Source organism: Rhinatrema bivittatum, chromosome 6 (genome assembly GCF_901001135.1).
Source record: "Rhinatrema bivittatum chromosome 6, aRhiBiv1.1, whole genome shotgun sequence".
In the NCBI taxonomy this organism is placed as follows: Eukaryota; Metazoa; Chordata; class Amphibia; order Gymnophiona; family Rhinatrematidae; genus Rhinatrema; species Rhinatrema bivittatum.
In genome coordinates this window covers 235,622,751-235,645,244 of record NC_042620.1, presented here as the reverse complement: position 1 = coordinate 235,645,244, position 22,494 = coordinate 235,622,751, and the positions used below count along the sequence as shown (strand labels likewise).

At 43.8% G+C, this 22,494-nt stretch overlaps 2 protein-coding genes across 4 annotated transcripts in view; one reads left to right on the top strand and one right to left on the bottom strand.

The window, feature by feature from the left end:
* The window catches only part of LOC115094016 (DNA-directed RNA polymerases I and III subunit RPAC2-like), a 52,569-nt gene extending 51,738 nt beyond the window's left edge, over positions 1-831 (bottom strand). Inside the window, exon 1 of one of the 3 annotated variants that reach the window (XM_029606635.1) lies at positions 449-831. In XM_029606635.1, coding sequence (XP_029462495.1) covers positions 449-487 — 39 coding nt within the window. In that variant the 5' untranslated portion in view covers positions 488-831. The other 2 variants (XM_029606634.1, XM_029606636.1) reach the window with 2 other exon arrangements.
* Positions 832-1,086: 255 nt separating this feature from the next.
* Positions 1,087-22,494, top strand: part of VAMP7 (vesicle associated membrane protein 7) — a 108,194-nt gene continuing 86,786 nt past the window's right edge. Inside the window, exon 1 of the mRNA XM_029606632.1 lies at positions 1,087-1,109. The gene's annotated coding sequence lies outside the window, so the exon portion shown is untranslated. The remainder of the gene's footprint in view (positions 1,110-22,494) is intronic.

The window sequence follows — 22,494 nt, the reverse complement described above, 5'->3', positions numbered from 1 at the left end:
ATCTTAATCAAAAAGTCAAGAAGGGACAGACCGTCTCCAACTCATAGCTTTACACTATAAATATTAGACAAAAAGAGGCCAAGGAAAAACATATAACCATTTAAGTTTTCCACTAACTTTTGTAGGTAAATGTTTTTGCCGAGTCCTTTTTTATATATTTAGACTATTCATCTTGCAAAATACTTTTTCCTTCATCTTATTCATATGCTGGCAACCTACGATTTGCAATACCTACAATACTATTTTCAGCTTGTGCTATATAATTGATGATATTATTGCTTTCTTTACATTTAATAACTAAGAACCAGTTATTGTAGCAAAACAACTATACCTCACCAGGTACCATTCTCTTCCTGTAGCAGGAGAAACTCTGCAAGAGATTTAAACTTCCAAACCTTTTCAGATAATAGCTTGACAATCCCAGGATGTAGTAGCGAAGTAGACTCACCATCTCCAGCACTGGTTTCCTCTCCACGCCTTCTGCCATGTTTTCTCAGCTAGTGTCGCACACTTACTACGCCACCTACGTCGCGGGCAATATTACGAAACAGACGGTTTTCTCACTAAATTACACTGCTTTTTAAATTTAAGGGCAGAGTTGTTGTTGGGTTTTTTTTTTGTTTGTTTATTTTTTTGTCCCTGCAGTGAGATTTCACCGCGCTGTCATTGACAATGGACTACAACTCTTTCCCAAAGCTCTGGGGAGAGCGGGAGGGGGCGAGGGCGTTGCTCCGTGCGCGCGCATCCAACAGGGAGACGTCACAGGCTCCCTGCCGGCGAGAGCCCGTGGAAATCCTGCTGCCGTTTCCGGTCCTGAATTGATGAAGAACGCTGCGCTTGCTCTTTGCGAGTTATTAGTGCTCGCGGTGCCGATAGAGTCACATTAGTCTTTCCTGGTTGTAGAGAATAAGCAAGATCTGTGTTTTTGCAACAACGTTTGAGCTCAGGCAAAATGACTGGAGGGAGGGAGGTTGGGGGCATGAAGTATGTGACGGTGTGAATGTGCGTACGGCGCTGCTGGAACGCTGTTAGGGAGGGAAGGGGGCGGAGTGGTGCAAGGCGGGCAGATGTAGAAGGGCTGAAGCGTTGGTGGAAGTCTGCGGGACGCGGTGGGTCCTGAGGTGAAGCGGTGCACGGTTCTTGCACTCGCGATGTCTGAATGAATAGATCTTTAAAGCTGGTGGGCTGTGGCAATGCGACCTGAGGTTGCCATGAGAGCGTAAAGCACGATCAGCTGAAGTAGAGGTTTTTCAGGGGAGACGGTGCAGCCCCAAATACTCAAAGGGGCTAGCACTGAATCGGCGTTCCCTTTGCTCCTTCGATACCTATTTCCCCAAACTTAGGGGTCGATGCAATAAATTAGCCTAGAAAGTGGGCGCAGAACAGTCAGTGCCCACTTTCTTAAGGCGCCCCCAAGGGGGGGGGGGGGGGGTGCGCCATGCAATATTTGAATAAGGGGGTTACGTTAGCAAGGAGGTGCTAGAGTCGCTTGTGTTTCTCTGTTCGTGATCGGCCAACCGCCGGTAAGGAAAACAGATGCCGAGTGGCTTGTCAGTAGAGTTCCTGAACCTGTCTTTTTTTTTTTTTTAACTTTGTTTCTTGAATTTTTCATCCTACTTAATATCACAGCGATATTAAGTAGGAGGCGGTGCAGTTTTTTCTGCTTTTCTGTACTTGTTTTAGATGCGCTCAGCTATTAACGCGTGCCTGAAGCAGAGATGCACATTTTTTTTTTCATATTGGGAGTGAATGCCTAATAGTCTCATTCACATGCATTTGCATGTGATGAGTGCTATTAGATTCACTCCTCATTGGACGCGCGTTGAATATGCGCTAACCCCCCTAATCAATCCCTTATTGCATTAAGGGATTGATTAGTGCCTATTCAACCCGCATCCGACTGTGGGTTAACAATGCACTCGGCTGAGTATTGCATCAGCCCCTAAGGCAAATCAGAACCGTGGGCAAACAATGGGGCTGATGTTATATATTAGGTGCACTTAAGTTAACATGTTTTTGCACCTGTGTGTGTTTTTCTAATACTAGTCTTAACATGTATAGTATGTGAAAAATGTGCGCATAAACCCACTTAGGCATGCAAAGGAAGCAATTAACTATTCAGGGAGCCACAGATTGGTTAGTGAGAGTTTTTATAGTGGGTGTTTTAGCACCTGGGTCAGGGAAGAAGTTAAGTCTGGAGGCTGGTTTATTCTACAGCTGGCATTAGTGTGGTTGTGTGTCTGTGCAGTTATGTAATAATAGTGGATCACCCTAACTTTTTTCGGATTCTATGATACATTTTGTGGGTCAGCTGAAGAAATATCTGCTGCATTTCCCATGTTTACCAGTATCTGCTAGTACAGGTGCCATGCAGCTAAAACCATTGCAGTTGCTGACCTACTGTGGAATCCAATTCGATGCAAGGAAGGAAAGAGTATTTTTAACAGACAAAACAATCCACAAGCTGCAAGCCCAGGTAAAGGCCATGTGGATTTCAGCTTCCCCATGAACTATCAACTACCTTCACCTCCTGTGCTCACTAGTGGCCTCTACAGCAGAATCTATTGTGCAAAAGGTCACTACAGAGCCAGGAACTCAACAGGATAGTACTGTTATCAAGGCAAGCCAGAGAGAGCCTGCACTGGTGGTTAGTCAAGGCCAGTCTGCTCAGGGGAATTAATCTGGAATCTCAGGCAGTGAAGGTGATCACAAATATGAGCAGATCGGGATATGAAGCACACTGCAAAGGAAAAAATGGCACAAGGCAGATCATCGAGAGACTCTTTCCTGCTTGATTAAGTGGCTGGAAACCTGAGCAGTCAGATTTGGCACTAGAAAGCTTTCCTTCAAAGTGGAAGGGGAAAGCAGTCAAAGCTTATTCAGATAATGCTTCAACAGTAGTTTATGTCAACAGACAAGGAGGGACAAGAAGTTAGCAAGTAGTAAAGGACGTGGAATGCCTCATAAGATGGACAGATGAACATCTGGTAGACTTTATTTATTTAAAATCTTTTCTATACCGTTTAGTAATGCACCATCAGAGAGACACTTAATTGTTTGGTTAAAATTTTTCTAACAAAGTGCCAATACATTTTCGGTTACATGTTTTAATAATATAAGGTATATGATAGGTGATCTGGATCTTTTCCATTTATATGAGTAATAGGATAACCATACAAGTATTGTACTTTATACTGCAAATCTCTTATATTAGTATTTAATTATGAGAAAAATAAAAGTATGCAATTACGCTACTAGGTGACTTTATGCTGTGTGTAAGATGTTCCTTTGCTTGTTCATTTATACTTCTTATTCTCCGTTCTCACTGTAAAAAGCTTTTTTGAAAAGCCATGTTTTTAAACTTTTTTTGAAGAGTTTTAAATCTCTCTGTAATCTTGTTTCGAGTGGCATTGTGTTCCATAATGCCACATCAGCAATCTACAGAGCAGGAACACTCAATTAGCAGGAGACTACCTAAGTTTCTAGTTATTAGATCCAGGAGCGTGAGAATTGGCTGAGAAAGCATTCAGCCAAGTAGCCAGGTGGGGTTGCCCACAGTGGGACCTAATGGCAACATTCAAAAATCTTACACTTGACTTGTGTAAAAGAAATGTGAAGGAGATAGAAAGTAACTATAATGCTGAACTTCTCTAAGTAAAGAAAAAATCTACATTTATTTCTGTGATTGAGAAGTTTTATGATTTCTGATAAATACTTTCTCTTAAGGTGTGGGTTTGTTACATCCTGAAAAATCTTTCTCCTCCTCAAATTACTATAGCATTCATTGTTACTTCTCTCTGGAATAAAAGAAAGAACATAAGCAAATGCCATACTGGGTCAGACCAAGGGTCCATCAAGCCCAGCATCCTGTCTCCAACAGTGGCCAATCCAGGCCACAAGAACCTGGCAAGTACCCAAAAACTAAGTCTATCCCATGCTACCGTTGCTAATGGCAGTGGCTGTTCCCTAAGTCAACTTAATTAATAGCAGGTAATGGACTTCTCCATGGTATTGAATACACACGTCCTGCAACCGTGGAGGCTTTAGTTAGGCCATTAGCTTGCAAGTAGCTCGGCCTCCTGACCTTTACTTCTGTTCTCATCTGTTGCTGAGGTATCATTGCGCCTCATGGAGCCCAGTGGATCAAACTCTGCCAACCACTACCTTTGATTCACAACCGCCACCTTCTCTGAGTGCCAGCCAGCTTGACATCCTCACATATTAGTGCTTAGTTTTGAGCACATATGGACTTTTAGATATTCCACCCTTAGAGCTTCCTTCCATTTTTCAAATCATTTTGCTAGTTTGTAATTAAAAAAAAAAAAGATTGAATTTGAGTTACTATTGTTTCTCTGATTTGTTGTAGCAGGGGCTAATGCCTATACTGTTCATTGCCAAGTGTGAAGCAATGTATTGATAAAGTGATTTTGTTTCCATTTTTAAAAAGTGGCTAGTTTTAAAAGTGACTTACGACTATAAATTTAGCTAACACCTGGTAATAATAGTCATAGGATTATGAATCTATAAAACTCCCTTAGTGCCAAAGGCTGATGGTCACATTACATGTTAACAAGGAACAAATTGCTCTCTTCCTTATGGTATGGCTTTTGGGATGTGTAGCTCTTTTTCTCATCTAGCCAAAGAGAGTATGCAGAGGGTAGAGTCTGAAAGTGACTGTTGTATTTGAATCAGATATGGAGTCGGGGAAACACATGACTGGCTGTTTTTTTTTTTTGTTTTTTTTTAAGTGTTATAGAAAGATGTTTAGCCAGATAGAGAGGGAGGAAAAGTGTTTTATTACTGGTGTTTAAACATCTAGGAACAAGGTATAAAAAGTTTGAAGAAAATGAAAAACAGCTAAGCTTAGTACTTGTTTTCAGTTAGTGCTCAGCTGGCATCAGGTGAGGAACAGCTCTCCAAGCTTTTCATATTGTGAAACTTCATTTTTGTTTTCTTTTTATTAGCAAGGGGGGTCTGCTCTTCCTGCTGACATACAAGAGCCAATTTATTAAACTGCAGTTTTTCTAGCGCAGTGGTTCCCAACTGCCTCCATAACATGCAAACTTTCTCTCATGCATCTTCATTATGGATATCCTGAAAACTCGAATGGCTGGAGGGTACCCAGGACAGGGTTGGGAATCACTGCCCTAGCATGTACACAGAGCAAACTGATGTCACAGTTTATATAGCCCTGCAGTGACCCCAGCCTGCCAGTGTTCTCTGTCTCCAGCAGATGGTAGATGTGCATCTCCCTATGGGGATTGCTTCGAGCTTTTTGGAAGGAGAAATTTGAAATTCTAAATTCAGGAAAAGAAAGCCCTGTTCTCCTGCGGTGATACCTAAAGGTCCCCCTCCCCCAGTTTGAGAATTCCTGAGATTATTTCCGTGGTCTCTCAGAGGTGTGTCTTGGCCTGGTGGCTGGGTTTCCCAGCATGGACTTAACTGCTAGTTCAGCTGAAAGGCAGCAGGTACAGGAGGCCTAGCACAGTGGTGACGGTAGATGCCCTCCCCTCCCCCCCCCCCCCCCCCCCCCACACACACACACACACACACACAGCAGAGGCCATCTCTGTGCTCAGCTGTTAAGTGCTGAGCTCGGGTAAGGTTTAAAAAAAAAAAGTTTTAACCTGAATCAGAGACAGGGGTTTCAGGACTTCCTCTGGGCTACGTTCTTGGCGCGCCGACATTCGTTCCCACTCCCGTTGGGGAACTGGGAGGGTTAGGCCCCGCATTTAGGCTTTGTTCTTGCATGCTGCATGGTAGACCGTGGCAGCCGTTTTCACATGCTCTTGTGCATGTGCTGCTGCCCTCTATAGGCAGTACTGTCTGCTCTGTGTACGCATGCGCTCAGTTTTTGAGCGCGCTTTGTATACGCACAAACTTTTACGCACTTGGTGCACAGGTTTTGCGTGCGCTTTGCCATGCTTTCTTCTAGGTGCTTAATTTTTGGGCGCATTTCATTTTTGAGTGCAAGCTGTTCCGACGCACGTTTACCGCTGCGATGGCGCCGGTAAGCAAGAAGCCTAAGTTTCTTCCTATTTGTGTTGCCTGTCCTAATAGGGCTTCTCAGCCTGACTTGGCTTCTAACCTGCATCAGCGCTGCTCAGACGCTCAGGGAGAGTTGTCTTCCTTGGACTTTGCTAAGCCAGGCTCTTCCCATTCTGATGATGGGTTGGTCACGGCTTTGACTGAGGGGATGCCCTTGACTGGCTTCTCTGCTCGTGAGGGCAGTTCTGTGGGTCCAGCTCTAGTGCCTTCTGGGCTTGGTTTGGACCCAGCTGCTTTTTCTTGGGTGGAATTTTTTTCAAGGCTTGCAAGCTTTTCTTCGGGCACAGTCCTCCACTTCCCCCATTTCTGTCTGGTTGGGCCCTCAGCCAGTGGCTCCTCCCTCTTCCAGTCCTATGCTTAAGCGCTGGGGCTCGCGTCGGCTCCCTGTGGGTGTTCCTGACAGGAAGCTGGATCACACTGATGATGAGGTTGATCCTGATTCCTTGAATGATGGGGAAATTCCTCCAGGGTTGGAACCATATCAAGCCATGTTGTGGTTCTTTCATAGAGATGAACTGTTGGCCCTGATTTCCCAGACTTTGAAACAGCTGGATGTCCCTGGTTCAGAGACTATGGATGCTCTGGATATTACCATTTCTAAATGGATGTCTATCCCCATAGAGGAAGGAGTATCCTTGAAGGATGTACATGATAGAAAGATTAAGGCTTTTCTTAAGCAAGCCTTTGAGGCGATGGCAATTAATTTACAGATTGCCTCCTGTTGCGCCCTAGTGGTGAGATCGTGTCTGCTTCGCTCTCAGGAGGTTTATGAGACTGGAGGGATTTCCAGAACAGTTATGGAACTTGTTTCAGCCCTTTTAGCAGATGCAGGCTGTGATTTTGGTCCAGACCTCAGCCAGAGGAGTGGCTTTGGTGAAAGCGGCCAGGCTTCAACTCTTGTTGCGAAATTGGTCAGCTGACAAAGCCTCCAAAGCCAATCTTACCAAGATGCCCTTTAAAAGCTCGCTCTTGTTTGGGAGCGAGTTGGAGAAACTGACCAGTAAGTGGGGTGAGTCTCCAGTTCCTTGGTTGCCGGAGGATAAGAAGCAGTTATAGTGCCTCTTTGATATGAGGGGGTCATCTCCAGGGTTCCAGGCATTTTCGTCCCTACAGAGAGATGACCTTTCAGCAGACTTAGCCTTTTGGTAGGTCTCAGTCCTTTCATCTCCAAAAGCCCAAGAGAGGAGCAGGTTTGGGTGGCAGACCTTCCCGAACCTCCCAATGAAGGTTTGCTGACCCACCTTTTGGACCAGGAAATAGGGGTTCGTCTCTCTCTTTTATCGGAGGTGGATCGAGATTACGTCGGACCAGTGGGTTCTGGAGGTGATTTAGGCCATTCCCTGCAGAAGAAGCAGGCAGTGGAGTTTACACTTCAGACTCCTCAGACTGAGGGCTGTGGTTCCAATGCCCACGTCTCAAAGTTTGGGGCAATATTCCATTTATTTTGTTGTGCCCAAGAAGGGGGGTTTCCTTTTGTCCCATTGTGGATCTCAAGAGGGTCAACCGTCACTTGAAGGTGACTCATTTTCGCATGTCAACCTTATGCTCTGTGATAATGGCAGTGCAGTCGGGGAAATTTCTGACCTTGGATCTGTCAGAGGCTTATTACCCTCATATTCCCATCTGATTGGAACACCAATGCTTTCTATGTTTTGCGGTGTTGGGGTACCATTATCAGTTTTGGATGCTGGCGTTTGGTCTAGCCACCGTTCTCACAACATTTTCCAAGGTTATGGTGGTAGTAGCAGCAACCTTGCAAAAAGAAGGAATCCTGGTGCACCCGTATTTGAACGACTGGCTAATTCAAGCCAAGAGAAGAGAGCCACCTAGTGACACAAAAGGTGATCACCGTATTGCAGGAGCTCAGTTATGTGGTGAACCTGACCAAGGGCAATCTTCAGCCATCCCAGTCATTGGAATATCTGGGGGTCCAGTTCAACAGGGGACAGGACAGAGTTTTCCTACTGGAAGTTTGGATCCAGAGACTGATGTCTCAAGTGCGTCAGTTGATGAACACCACACGACAGACAGTGTGGTCCTACCTACAGGTGCTTGGCTTGATGACGGCTGTCCTGGAAGTGGTGCCATGCACAAGGGCGCATATGCATCCTCTTCAGCGTTCTCTGCTATCTCTTCGAACCCACACTCTCAGGACTATGCGGTTCGGTTCCACTTGCCGATGGAAAGCTGCTCCTACCTCCAGTGATGGTTGCAGGAGGATCACTGTCTGGAGTTAACAGCCCAAGAGTATTGGAATGCCAAAGAGTTCGCTGGAACATCAATTGCCTGGAGGCCTGGACGGTATGGCTGGCATGCTTGCAGTTCAGCCACAGGCTACAGGATCAAGCGATTCGCTTGATGTCGGACAACGTGATGATTGTGGCCTATATCAATCACCTGGGAGGAACCAAGAGCAAGCAAGTGTCACAAGAAATAGACCAGCTTATGGAATGGGCAGAAGGTCATCTGCAGATGATCTCGGCTTCTCACATTGCAGGAAAAGACAATGTAAGAGCAGACTTTCTCAGCAGTGAGAGTCTGGACCCAGGAGAGTGGGTGTTGTCAGCTGAGGCATTTCAGCTGATTGTGGATCGCTGGGGCCTTCCGTTCCTAGACCTGCTGACAACTTCTCGATATGCAAAGGTTCCTCGCTTCTACAGTTGCAGGAGAGAGCTATGGACCCTGGGCATAGATGCTCTTGTACAGGTCTGGCCAGAAGCCAGTTGGCTTTATGCCTTTTCTCCATGGCCCTTGCTGGGCTGAATAATTTGCAAGATAGAAGGCCATGGGGGGCTAGTAATCCTGGTGGCGCCGGACTGGCCCAGGCATCCGAGGTATGCAGATTTGCAATGACTCCTGATTGAGGTCCCTCTTTGTCTTCCGCTGCACATGGACCTGTTATAGCAGGGACCAGTTCTTCACAAGGATCTAACTCTATTCTGTCATACAGTTTGGCCCTTGAGAGGGCTCGCCTGTTAGTGTGGTTATTCCTCTACGGTGATTGCCACCATACTCCATGCTTGCAAGTTATGTGCAGGTTTGAAGAGGTTTTTGAGGCCTGGTGTGAGGAGCGAGATGTTCTTCCTTGTTCAGTTAAGATCCCTCTCATTCTGGATTTTTTGCAGGATGGGTTGAGTAAAGGATTGGCCCTTAATTCCTTGAAGGTGCAGGTTGCAGCTCTTGTCTGTTTCAGAGGCCTAGTGAATGGTGTTTCATTGTTGTTTCATTCTGATGTGGCCAATTTTTTGAAGGGAGTGAAGCATCTTTTTGGCCTCCCTTGAGGTTACTGGTTCCTTTGTGGAGTCTTAGCTTGGTGCTGGATATTTTGGCAGGCCCTGTGTTCTGACCACTGCATAGCCTTTCTTTGCAGTTGTAAACCTTGAAGACTGTGTTCCTGATGGCTATATGGTCATCTCGTTGAATTTCTGAGCTGCAGGCTTGGTCTTGTTGGGAGCCGTTCCTTCGAGTGACTCTTGGGGTGTTACAGCATCAGTGGAGGCAATGTTAAGGACTTATTGAACACTCACTGGCTAAAGTTGTGTGTACAAATCAATTTGGAAAAAAATGGAAGTCCTAATTTTACTGAGTATAATTAGCAGAAGACTTACATATGTAAATCATACTGAAAAGTTACATGTGTAACTTTCTCTGGAAAGTTTTGGCATTTTGGCTTACTGAATATTGACCTCAAGTTTCTTCATATGTTTATTATTTTTTCTGCAAACGTTTTTTACATTGAAACATTTCATTTTAATAAACTGTTCCTTCACTATCTCATCCTACAGTCTGTTTATCCCCTTTCTAAAGGTACCTCTTTTTCTCATCTAGCCCTCTTTCATCATTCTCCTTTCTGGCTCCACTCCTTTCTGCTGTTCTTTTATTTCTTATTCTCGTTGCTCAGTAATGAGGCTTTTCCTAAATGTGGCTTATGCTAGGCCCACTCCAGCAGCAGTGACAAGAGCCATCAACTGGCAGCCATATTTATTCGTAACTCCAAGGTGAATTATGCTGTCATTAAGCAAGCTATAGATCTGGTTTTCGTACCTGCACATCTCTTTACTATTATCATCCACATCTCTCAACCCTTTCTGTTCCTTCTCCCTCTTCTTTGCTCCCATTCTACCTGCACCTCATCTCCCTCTGCAGTCACTGCCTCTCCAGTCCCAACTACCACTGCTCAAGCTATTACTTGACTTTTAGTCTGAAAGAAAAGTGGAGTTGGAAATTTGAAAAGACACGAGGGAAATAAAGGAACAGTGAAAATTACATCAGGAGTAATGTTCGGGAATAGGAGGAGTGATAACAGCGAAGAAACAGCCTGTTGGTAAAATTTAAACAGATGGTGGTGAAAAATCGAGAGAATTTAAGAAGAATAAGGGGAGAGAACAGTGAACCCTTTGTGAAGGAAGTTAAAAGGTGGAATGAATACATATTGAGAAGATGGAGATATGACATCATAAATGGAGAATATAATCAAGAGGAATATGTAAAAATTGCTTGATGTAAAAATAAGTGTTAATATATTCCCTGAGGAAGCCTGTTTCAGGTGAAACAGGATCCTAATTTGTTGGAAATTGAGTAAATGGTGTGAATGTATGTGTGTGTGAGAAAAATGGGGGATGTTTTTTAAATGTATATAAAACAATTTTTGTATGAATAAAACAAAGTATTTTGCACTTAGTTTAGTCTGAGCCATAAGAACATAAGACTTGCCAAACTGGGTCAGATCAAAGGTCCATAAAGGCCTGTATCCTGTTTCCAACAATGGCCAAGCCAGGTCTCAAGTACCTGGCAAGATCCCACGGGGTACATAGATTCCAAGCTGTTTATCCCAAGAATGAACAGTGGATTTCTTCAATTACACCTTAATAATGGTTAATGGACTTTTCCTCCAAACCTTTCTTAAACAGAGCTAGAATAATAACTTTCACCACATCCTCTGTCAATGAATTTCAGAGCTTAATTATATACTGAGTAAAAAAAATATTTTCTCTTAATTAATTTTAAATGTATTACCTAATAACTTCATTGTGTGTTCCCCTAGTCTTTGTACTTTGATGAGTAAACAACTGATTAATGTTTACTTGTTCCATTCATTATTTTATATACCTCTATCATATCACCCCTCAGCTGTCTCTGCTCCAGGCTGAAGAATCCTAACCTCTTTCACCTTTCTTGTTAAGTTTGTTTGTTTGTTTATTGGTTTTTATATCCCGGTATTCAGTTATAGACTATCACATCAGTTTACATTGTAGCTGTGTTCAAGAAGTTGAAGTCTTCTTGCTGTACATTATAACATCGTCAAGTTCTTATTTAACATTGTGTTTATGACTGCATTATAACTTCAGTAAAAATGTATTGAGCATTGTAATTAACTCTTATATCAATAGGTAAATTGTTCCATCCCCTTTATCATTTTGGTCACCCTTCTCTGTATCTTTTATAATTCTGCTAATATCTTTTTTGAGATGTGGTAACCAAAACTGCACACAATACTCAAGATGAGGTTGCACCATGGAGTGATACAGAGGCATTACAATCCATCTTATCATTTCTATATAATTTGTACCCTGGTATCGTAGTGTCTCATTGGTTATCCTCCTTCCACCAGGACTCTGAGAAGCCAATTATATCTACCTCTTCATCTAATGCTATACATTCTAACTCTCCCATCTTATTTTTTAAACTTCTAGCATTTATATACAGACATTTCAAAGTGTGTTTTTTTGTTTGACAGGGGTAATTTGGATTCTTTCTGTACTTTACTTAAAGACAACAGGTCCACTTTTGTCTTTACTGCAGCCTCTCTAGTGAGATGCCCTATTTTCCCTGTTCTCTTAATATCCTTCTAAGATACATCATGCTGAACCATACGCTTCTGAGCGACTCTCGGCTTTCCCCAATTATCTAGTTTTAAAAACTGCACTATCTCCTTTTTAAAGGTTAGTGCCAGCAGCCTGGTTCCATTCTGGTTAAGGTGGAGTCCATCCTTTTGGAAAAGGACCCCCCCTTCTCCAAAATGAAGCCCAGTTCCTAACAAACCTAAAACCCTCTTCCCTGCACCATCATCTCATCCACGCATTGAGACTCTGGAGCTCTGCCTGCCTCTGGGGTCCTTCACGTGGAACGGGGAGCATTTCTGAGAATGCTAGCCTGGAGGATCTGGATTTCAGCTTTCTACCTAAAACCCTAAATTTGGCTTCCAGAACCCTCCTGGTACCTACATGTACTATATGGTATAGACCTAATACGAGCAGCTTCAGGTAAACAGAATGGGTGATAGAGAAAAGGGCTGTGGACTGAGGTGTTGGGTGGGAAGAAGGCAACAGTCAGGGCAGAGGAGTGGTATTTATGGTGATGGGGGAGAGGTAAACGAGCGAGGGGTGCAGAAGATGGCTGTAGAGCGGGGATGCTGAAGGCAGCAGAGGTGGGAAGGCAGCAGTAGCTGAGAGCAGATGCTGGCAGCTGCCTGAAGCATAGCAAAGTATACGGGAGGAAGGGCAGAAGCCCTGAGCAGTGCTAAATCAGTAGGCCAATTACTGCAGTTCCGTGGCAAAAGAATTTTGTGGTCAGCAAATGCCCCAAGAGAGAAAGGGAAAATTATATTTTATTTATTTAAAAGAATTTATAACCTGCACTCTCCTAAAGGTTCTGGGCAGGGTTCAAGTAAAAACATGCATCAATCTTTAAGATATACAAGCAACATCATACAACAAGCTGGAATGGAAACCAACGATGTCAGAAAGACTTTGTGGATGGAGCAAACATGGTAAGGTTGGAGAAGCACTAGCCAACTAGTCAGGCAAATTAAACAAATTCCTTAATAGAAATGTCTTTTAATGCCGTCTTAAAAATCTGTACATCTGGTAATAACTGGAGAGAGGCTGCTGGGCCAGCCACAGGAAAACTAGTTCTTGCAGATCTGGAAGAGGTGTGTGTGGGACAGATGGAATATCCTCAGTGCCCCTTGTTGAGTAGATCATCTCAGTGCTCTAGGACAGTGGTTCTCAACCTCTTTCCCAGTGTGATGGACAACACTCAGATGTATGACACACTGTTCATTATGCTCCATAGCAGAAATTAAAAAAAAAAAAGGCCCCATATTACTTTTATTGGTAAGAATGACATGAGGGAAAGACAAGAGTATTGTGTCTGAAAAGAAATTACATAAAGAGTAAGCCTCCCATACCAGAACAGCACCAACTTCCAGCAATCAAACAGTAACCACCTTACCTAAGAAAAGGCAACACTGGAAATATTACACCAGGCCTTAAAACTCCAATACTCCTATTAGGAAAATGGACCAAGCCAGGCTGCTATAGAGCCCTATCCAGAAACTATATGCCAGCAGAAAACCTCACCTCAGCCACATGTGCAGACCCTCACCTAACAAAGAATAAAGCATAACTAGAAACATGCAGACAAAAACTGAACTGGAAACCGCAACAAGCCAGAGAGACTGTGTGCAGTGTAGCAAAGGAAAAAGAGAAACTTCACCACTCCTCATAAAACAAATCAAGAAATATAAAATCAACAGCAGTAAAACCATAATAATAAAAAGAACAGATTATTTTGAAACAGCTGATGAATGGAATACCCAATAATTAAAAACTTGTATAAAAAATGTATAGAAACCAATAAAATATTTCAAAACAGCAAACACAAAGACCCAATAAAAAATACTAAGGATAAAAAATATGCTCTGCTTTCCATACCTAGGAATAGTGGATTTGTAGGTGCCCTGAGATTGTTGTGAATTAGCAGGAGGGGGGTGGGGGGTTGCTAGCAACTTTCTCCTCAGTCACATACAAGGTCTCTCTTACATAGGCTCTCAATCACACACATACACATACGCGCTGTCTCACTTATACACACACAAGCTGTCTCTCACAAATGTAGGTTCTCAATCACACACTTACATAAGAACATAAGATATGCCATACTGGGTCAGACCAAGGGTCCATCAAGCCCAGCATCCTGTCTCCAACAGTGGCCAATCCAGGCCATAAGAGCCTGGCAAGTACCCAAAAACTAAATCTATCCCATGTTACTGTTGCTAGTAATAGCAGTGGTTATTTTCTAAGTCAACTTAATTAATAGCAGGTAATGGACTTCTCTTCCAAGAACTTATCCAAATCTTTTGTAACACAGCTATACTAACTGCACTAACCACATCCTCTGGCAACAAATTCCAGAATTTAATTGTGCGTTGAGTGAAAAAGAACTTTCACCGATTAGTTTTAAATGTACAACATGCTAACTTCATGGAGTGCCCCCTAGTCCTATTATCCGATTAACATTTATCCATTCTAAAATTCTCATGATTTTAAACACCTCTATCATATCCCCCCTCAGCCGTCTCTTCTCCAAGCTGAACAGTCCTAACTTCTTTAGTTTTTCCTCATAGGGGAGCTGTTCCATCTCCTTTATCATTTTGGTTGCCCTTCTCTATACCTTCTCCATTGCAACTATATCTTTTTTGAGATACGGCGACCAGAATTGTACACAGTATTCAAGGTACAGTGTCACCATGGAGTGATACACAGGTATTATGACATTTTCCATTTTATTCACCATTCCCTTTCTAATAATTCCTAATACGGATGTGCAGCAGGGACGGATTCGGTATTCGTCGGGACCCAAATCTGTTGCATCTGTTCTCGAGGGACCCCAATCCGTTCATTAGTTACATATTTTATTTATTTTATTTATTTAAAATTTTTATATACGGGCATTCATGTTGCAAACACATCATGCCGGTTTACATATAACAGGGGTGTACAGTGAACAATTCAATAACCTATTTGTGTAGAAGGAAGCAGTTACAAATAACAAGGTAAAAGAACTGGGAGGAGAGAAGGAAAGGGAGAGAATAACATTAGGTATAGGTATTTACATTAGTAATAACATTTTTACATGTGGAAGTGGTAGAATCTGGCTGAATAGAATTAATCGGTGTCCGGGAAAGCTTTTTTAAACAGCCAGGTCTTAAGTCTCTTCCTGAAGGTTGGGAGGCTGGGCTCCTGTCTAAGGTCCGGTGGGATGGAGTTCCATAGAAGGGGGCCGGCTGTTGAAAAGGCCCGATCTCTCAAGGTAATGTGTTTGGTAGTTCTGGCTGGGGGCACTTGAAGAGATCCTCTGAGTGTGTCTCTTGTTGGTCTGGAGGAGTTATAAATTTGGAATGGGAATTGTAAGTTGAGTGGGGTGTGTTGATGGATAGGGATGTGAATCGTTTTTCAACGATTAAAATTATCGTCCGATAATGTTTATATCGTCTTAAATCGTTATAGAACACGATACAATAGAAATTCTAACGATTTATCGTTAAAAATCGTTAAATCGTGTTAGTGCGCACTAACTCGAGTTAGTGCGCACTAACGGGGAGTTAGTGCGCACTAACTCGATTTAGTGCGCACTAACTGAAAATGATACAAATAAACACTTTCCAGGTCACTGAAGGTCAGTTAGGAATGAATATGTGTTCCTATTGGCTGGCTGCCCTCTTATCTATTGATATTACCAAGGTTACCACTGAGGTGATGGTTGGGGGGATGGGAAATGGAACTGGAAACTAACGAACACCAACAGAAAATGAAACAAAGTGTTCACACTTCCCAGGTCAGTAAAGGTCACTTAGGAATGAATATGTATGTATGTATTCCTATTGGCTGGCTGTGCTCTTATCTATTGATGTTACCAATATGGTTGGGGGGATGTGAAATGGAAACAGTTGGAAGCTTGACAAAAAAAGTAATGTAATGATCAGCACTCACGTGACTAGAACTTGTTTGTTTATTATTTTTGTTAGCAGGCACCTGAAATGCTAGTGCATGTTGAATTTGCCACTCACTGTGCATTTTAGAAAGGTGGTCCTGGCTGGAACTGTACACAGTTCAAATATATGTAATTGATTGTTGGTAAGTGTATTTTTTAAGTAGCCACACTGGCACCAGTATGTTTACTTTTCCTCCTACTTAACTCACTAGCTCAGCTTTGTAAGAAGGGCTTCTCTGCTTGTGTGTTGTTTTTGTTTGGTGTGAGGAGAGCAGAAACATCAGATCTTTATTCAATCTACTACAGTCATCTCTTACAGTGCCCTATCCCTATTAATACCAGGAGTGTTGTGATCTTCCTGCACACAGTGCCCTAACCCTGATACCAGTCTGAGACAGCTCCCTCCCTGCATTACTAGTGAGAGGCTGGCTTCACAGACAGGGGGGAGCTGCCTGACCCTCACTCCTGACTTCCCCCATGTCCCAGCTAGTGAATGGTGTGTGGGTGAGGGGGGGGGAGGATGGTGAAGTCTGAGACAGCTCCCTCCCTGCATTACTAGTGAGAGGCTGGCTTCGCAGACAGGGGGGAGCTGCCTGACCCTCACTCCTGACTTCCCCCATGTCCCAGCTAGTGAATGGTGTGTGGGTGAGGGGGGGGGGGGGAGGATGGTGAAGTCTGAGACAGCTCCCTCCCTGCATTACTAGTGAGAGGCTGGCTTCACAGACAGGGGGGAGCTGCCTGACCCTCACTCCTGACTTCCCCCATGTCCCAGCTAGTGAATGGTGTGTGGGTGAGGGGGGGGGGGAGGATGGTGAAGTCTGAGACAGCTCCCTCCCTGCATTACTAGTGAGAGGCTGGCTTCACAGACAGGGGGGAGCTGCCTGTCCCTCACTCCTGACTTCCCCCATGTCCCAGCTAGTGAATGGTGTGTGGGTGAGGGGGGGGGGGTGGATGGTGAAGTCTGAGACAGCTCCCTCCCTGCATTACTAGTGAGAGGCTGGCTTCACAGACAGGGGGGAGCTGCCTGACCCTCACTCCTGACTTCCCCCATGTCCCAGCTAGTGAATGGTGTGTGGGTGAGGGGGGGGGGAGGATGGTGAAGTCTGAGACAGCTCCCTCCCTGCATTACTAGTGAGAGGCTGGCTTCGCAGACAGGGGGGAGCTGCCTGACCCTCACTCCTGACTTCCCCCATGTCCCAGCTAGTGAATGGTGTGTGGGTGAGGGGGGGGGGGGAGGATGGTGAAGTCTGAGACAGCTCCCTCCCTGCATTACTAGTGAGAGGCTGGCTTCACAGACAGGGGGGAGCTGCCTGACCCTCACTCCTGACTTCCCCCATGTCCCAGCTAGTGAATGGTGTGTGGGTGAGGGGGGGGGGGAGGATGGTGAAGTCTGAGACAGCTCCCTCCCTGCATTACTAGTGAGAGGCTGGCTTCACAGACAGGGGGGAGCTGCCTGTCCCTCACTCCTGACTTCCCCCATGTCCCAGCTAGTGAATGGTGTGTGGGTGAGGGGGGGGGGGGGGGTGGATGGTGAAGTCTGAGACAGCTCCCTCCCTGCATTACTAGTGAGAGGCTGGCTTCACAGACAGGGGGGAGCTGCCTGACCCTCACTCCTGACTTCCCCCATGTCCCAGCTAGTGAATGGTGTGTGGGTAAGGGGGGGGGGGAGGATGGTGAAGTCTGAGACAGCTCCCTCCCTGCATTACTAGTGAGAGGCTGGCTTCACAGACAGGGGGGAGCTGCCTGACCCTCACTCCTCCGGGGTATTGTGATCTTCCTGCACACAGTGCCCTATCCCTGATACCAGGGGTGTTGTGATCTTCCTGCATGCAGTGCCCTATCCCTATTAATACCAGGAGTGTTGTGATCTTCCTGCATGCAGTGCCCTATCCCTATTAATACCAGGAGTGTTGTGATCTTCCTGCATGCAGTGCCCTATCCCTGATATCGGGATGTGTGCAAGAAGATCACAACACCCCCGGTATCAGGAATAGGGCACTGTGTGCAGGAAGATCACAACACCCCCAGTATCAGGAATAGGGCACTGTGTGCAGGAAGATCACAACACCCCTGGTATTAGGGATAGGGCACTGTGTGCAGGAAGATCACAACACTCCTGGTATTAATAGGGATAGGGCACTGTGTGCAGGAAGATCACAATACCCCTGGTATCAGGGTTAGGGCACAAGTTCTAGTCACATTGACTGATCACATTACTTGTTTTGTCAAGCTACCAACTGTTTCCATTTCCCATCCCCCATATACTGTCAGTAGGAAACTTGGTAACATGAATAAATAAGTGGGCAGCCAATAGGAATACATATTCATTCCTAAACTGACCTTAACTGACCTGAAAAGTGTCAAATTGTATCATTTTCAGTTAGTGCGCACTAACTCCCAGTTAGTGCGCACTAACTCCCGTTAGTGCGCACTAACTCGAGTTAGTGCGCACTAATCGGAAAAAACGATTTTTAACGATTTTTTAACTAAAAAATCGTGCCTAAGACGATTTTTTTGCCCTGCCACACGATTTCTATCGTTAAGACGATATGGAAAACGATTCACATCCCTATTGATGGATGGTTTTGTATATTATGGAAAGAGATTTGTAGAGGATTCTAAAGTGAACAGGCAACCAGTGGAGATCTTTTAGGATTGGAGATATATGGTCCCTCCTCCTGGAGTTTGTCAGTAATCTTGCCGCAGTGTTTTGTAACATCTGGAGGGGTCTAGTATAGGAGGAAGGTAGGCCCAGTAGGATAGAGTTACAGTAATCGATCTTAGAAAAAATGATAGCTTGTACATATGTATTCGTTTCCCAAAAAAAACCCCATCCCAACCCTTTAAATTTAATTAACTACAACCCCCCCACACTCCTGACCCCCCCAAGACTTGCCAAAAGTCCCTGGTGGTCCAGCGGGGGTCCTGGAGTGATCTCCTGCACTCGGGCTGTAAGCTGCCGGTTTTCAAAATGGCGCCGATAGCCTTTGCCCTCACTGTCACAGGGGCTACCGGTGCCATTGGTTGGCCCCTGTCACATGGTAGGAGCACAAGATGGCGCCGGCCATCCATTGCTCCTACCATGTGATAGGGGCCGACCAATGGACCGGGAACTCCAGGGACAGCAGCTGAGCCGGAGGCACCAGGAGAGGCCCGAGGACGGAGCTGGCGGCCCACCTCCGCCAGAGAGGAGGAACCAGGAGCTGGAGTCACTGCAGAAAGGTGAGGGAGCCGTGCCGCGTATGGCACGCATAACAGGGGGTGGCTTTTAGTTGTTTTTAAGGTAATAAAATTACACAAATCTTAGAGAGCCAGAATAAATGTATCAAACATACAAAATTTATTTAAACAGACCACCTATATATAAACCTGTATAGACAATAAAAACTAAGCTAGCACACTCACACATGCACACCCACAAGATAAAAAATGTCTTTTTGAGATACAACATACAAGTATAATCTCTTACTGCAAATGCATTTCACATATATTTCTTCTTCATAAATACTCAAAAAATACATATATCATATGTTACTACAATTTTTTGAACTGGGATGTTTAATTCTAAATGTCCGACAAAAGTAGATACAAGATCTCTTCGTTTCACCCCTCACAAAAGGGGCTTCCTCAGGGACCGATATGATTCATATATTCCAAATATGCTGCCACACTGCAAAAACAAATATCACAAGAATTACCCGCAACTCCAACATCAATATTATTGTCAACCAATACCATCCCCCTTTTTTTTTCCCCATCTGTTCCTTTTATTTTTTTTAATTTTTAAACAGTTGAGGGACTTTCCATCACCAATAAATACCCCAAACCTTATTTAAAATATCTCCCTTTTGCTTTTAACCATACAATATGACAATACTACCTTGCAACGTTTAAAGGGAATATGTAAGGACACGCCGCGGTATATGCAGTGTTTGAACTGATGGCCTCAGTGCATTGAAAGTACGGTGTTGGATGGAGTTTACAAGAAGTTTTTGAAGTGAAACATATGTATGATTCAGATTTTGAGGTAGGTATGGCCACTATAAATTTGACCTGAGTTTTTCAGGGGTTCAGTATAGGGTAAATAGGAGAAGAAAAATTGTGTCTTCTGTGATTTGATTGTAAGTAGTATTGTCATATTGTATGGTTAAAAGCAAAAGGGAGATATTTTAAATAAGGTTTGGGGTATTTATTGGTGATGGAAAGTCCCTCAACTGTTTAAAAATTAAAAAAAATAAAAGGAACAGATGGGGAAAAAAAAAGGGGGATGGTATTGGTTGACAATAATATTGATGTTGGAGTTGCGGGTAATTCTTGTGATATTTGTTTTTGCAGTGCGGCAGCATATTTAGAATATATGAATCATATCGGTCCCTGAGGAAGCCCCTTTTGTGAGGGGTGAAACGAAGAGATCTTGTATCTACTTTTGTCGGACATTTAGAATTAAACATCCCAGTTCAAAAAATTGTAGTAACATATGATATATGTATTTTTTGAGTATTTATGAAGAAGAAATATATGTGAAATGCATTTGCAGTAAGAGATTATACTTGTATGTTGTATCTCAAAAAGACATATTTTTTATCTTGTGGGTGTGCATGTGTGAGTGTGCTAGCTTAGTTTTCATTGTCTATACAGGTTTATATATAGGTGGTGTGTTTAAATAAATTTTGTATGTTTGATACATTTATTCTGGCTCTCTAAGATTTGTGTAATTTTATGACAAGACTATAGAGAGTTGTACTCAAGTACCCTTTGTGTAATTACATACAGTTGTTTTTAAGGGGCATCTGAAATTGACCTCTGTACCTAACATTGCTGAACCTTATAAAATGATGTTACTTTCTTCTGCCGACAGTCAACTTACAGGCCTCTGGACTTCCTCATAATATCTCCCCTCTGATTGAGTTCATTACTGGGTTAACCTTTGACCAACTACAGCTAGCTGCTTCTTATGAGATCTTGCTGGATACAATGGCAGCATTTGGCTGGAAACAAATTGTTCACCAAATGATGCATTTATTTTTTTTTCTTGACCAGGCATTACTCGACTGTAGTTCTTTTTCTGCTTACAATCGATTCAATCCCATGCTCAGATCATTATATTGTATTTTTCATTTTTAATTTACCCATATTACAGAAAACTACTCTGTCAAATCGTGTCAGATGGTACTCAGGCATGGACATATTGAGAGAGATTCTTTTAGAGAACATCTGATACCTTTATTAGACAACTGCTCAGCTAATGATTTAACCGCTCTGGTTGATCACTGGCAGGAGAAGGTGACTAACTAGCTGGCTCCTTAAACCCATAGGTTAGCATTGGGTAAAACCAGCTCCCTGGTTTAACAATTCCCTCTTAATAGCAAAACAGTTAAAAAAAGCAGAATGTAGATGGCGCAAACTTAAAACAGATGCCAGTTTGGAGAGCTATCAGTCCTCCTTAGCACTATATAGAGCAAAGATTGAGAGCATATAAAAGGCATTACTCTTTTAGGATTCACTGCACCCTAAGTAGTCTACATGGTGGACTACCTGGGGTGGTTTTTAATCAATCTAGAACTGCCTTTCCTGGTAAATGATTTTGCTACGATTCACAATCAGCTGGGGCCTTTTGTTCAGGAGGTTGGTCCTATATGGGATACTTTTTCCTGTGTTTTTGTCAATAGAGATTTTGCAAATCATTAACAAGTTGAATGGCTCATATAGCCCTCTCAGCTCTTGTTCCATCACTCTGCTAAAGGCAATTATCAGTAAAATTGTTAACTTGCCTTGAGCTCTGGGCATTTGCCTGTTGCCCTGAAACAAGCCTAGATTCATCCATTTCTGAAAAAACCTACTGCCAGCCCTGTGATTCTAGTTAATTATTAGCCCATATCCTCTCTTTCATTACTGTCAAAGATGGCTGAATTGCAGCTAGATAGAGAGTACATTGTACAAATCAACTCTTTTCACCTGTCATCACTCCAAATGACAGAAAATCTTCACTGATGTCCACTGTGCTGTTTGTACCTCTGACTGTGCCTGTAAAACTGCCCCCAAAACCTAGCCCACAAATCTCACCTCCCAAGTACTAGTGCCCCCCTCTTACAGTAGTATAAATAGTAAACTTATATGTGAGCCTCAGAGGTTCTCTCTCTCTCGCGCGCCCCACAAGATGAAGCCGGCCGTCCATTGCTCCTAGCATGTGACAGGGGCCGACCAATGGCACCGGTAGACCCTGTGACATAGTAAGGGCAAAGGCTATCGGCGCCATTTTGAATACCGGCAGCCGACAGCCCAAGTGCAGGAGATCACTCCAGGACCCCCGCTGGACCACCAGGGACCTTTGGCAAGTCTTGGGGGGGGGGGGGTCAGGAAGGTGGTGGTTTATTAGTTAGTGATACGTTGTATTCGTGGGGGTACACCATACATTTCGTGACCCCCACGAATACAACAAATATGGCATATACGTTGCGGAATACCAATACGTTGCAAACGAATGCATACCCCTAATTCCTAACATTGCTTTTTTGACAGCCGCAGCACACTGAACCGATGATTTCAATAGTGTTATCCACTATGACGCCTAGCTCTCTTTCTTGGGTGGTAACTTCTAATATGGAACCTAATATTGTGTAACTGTAGCATGAGTTATTTTTCCCTATATGCATCACCTTGAACTTATCCACA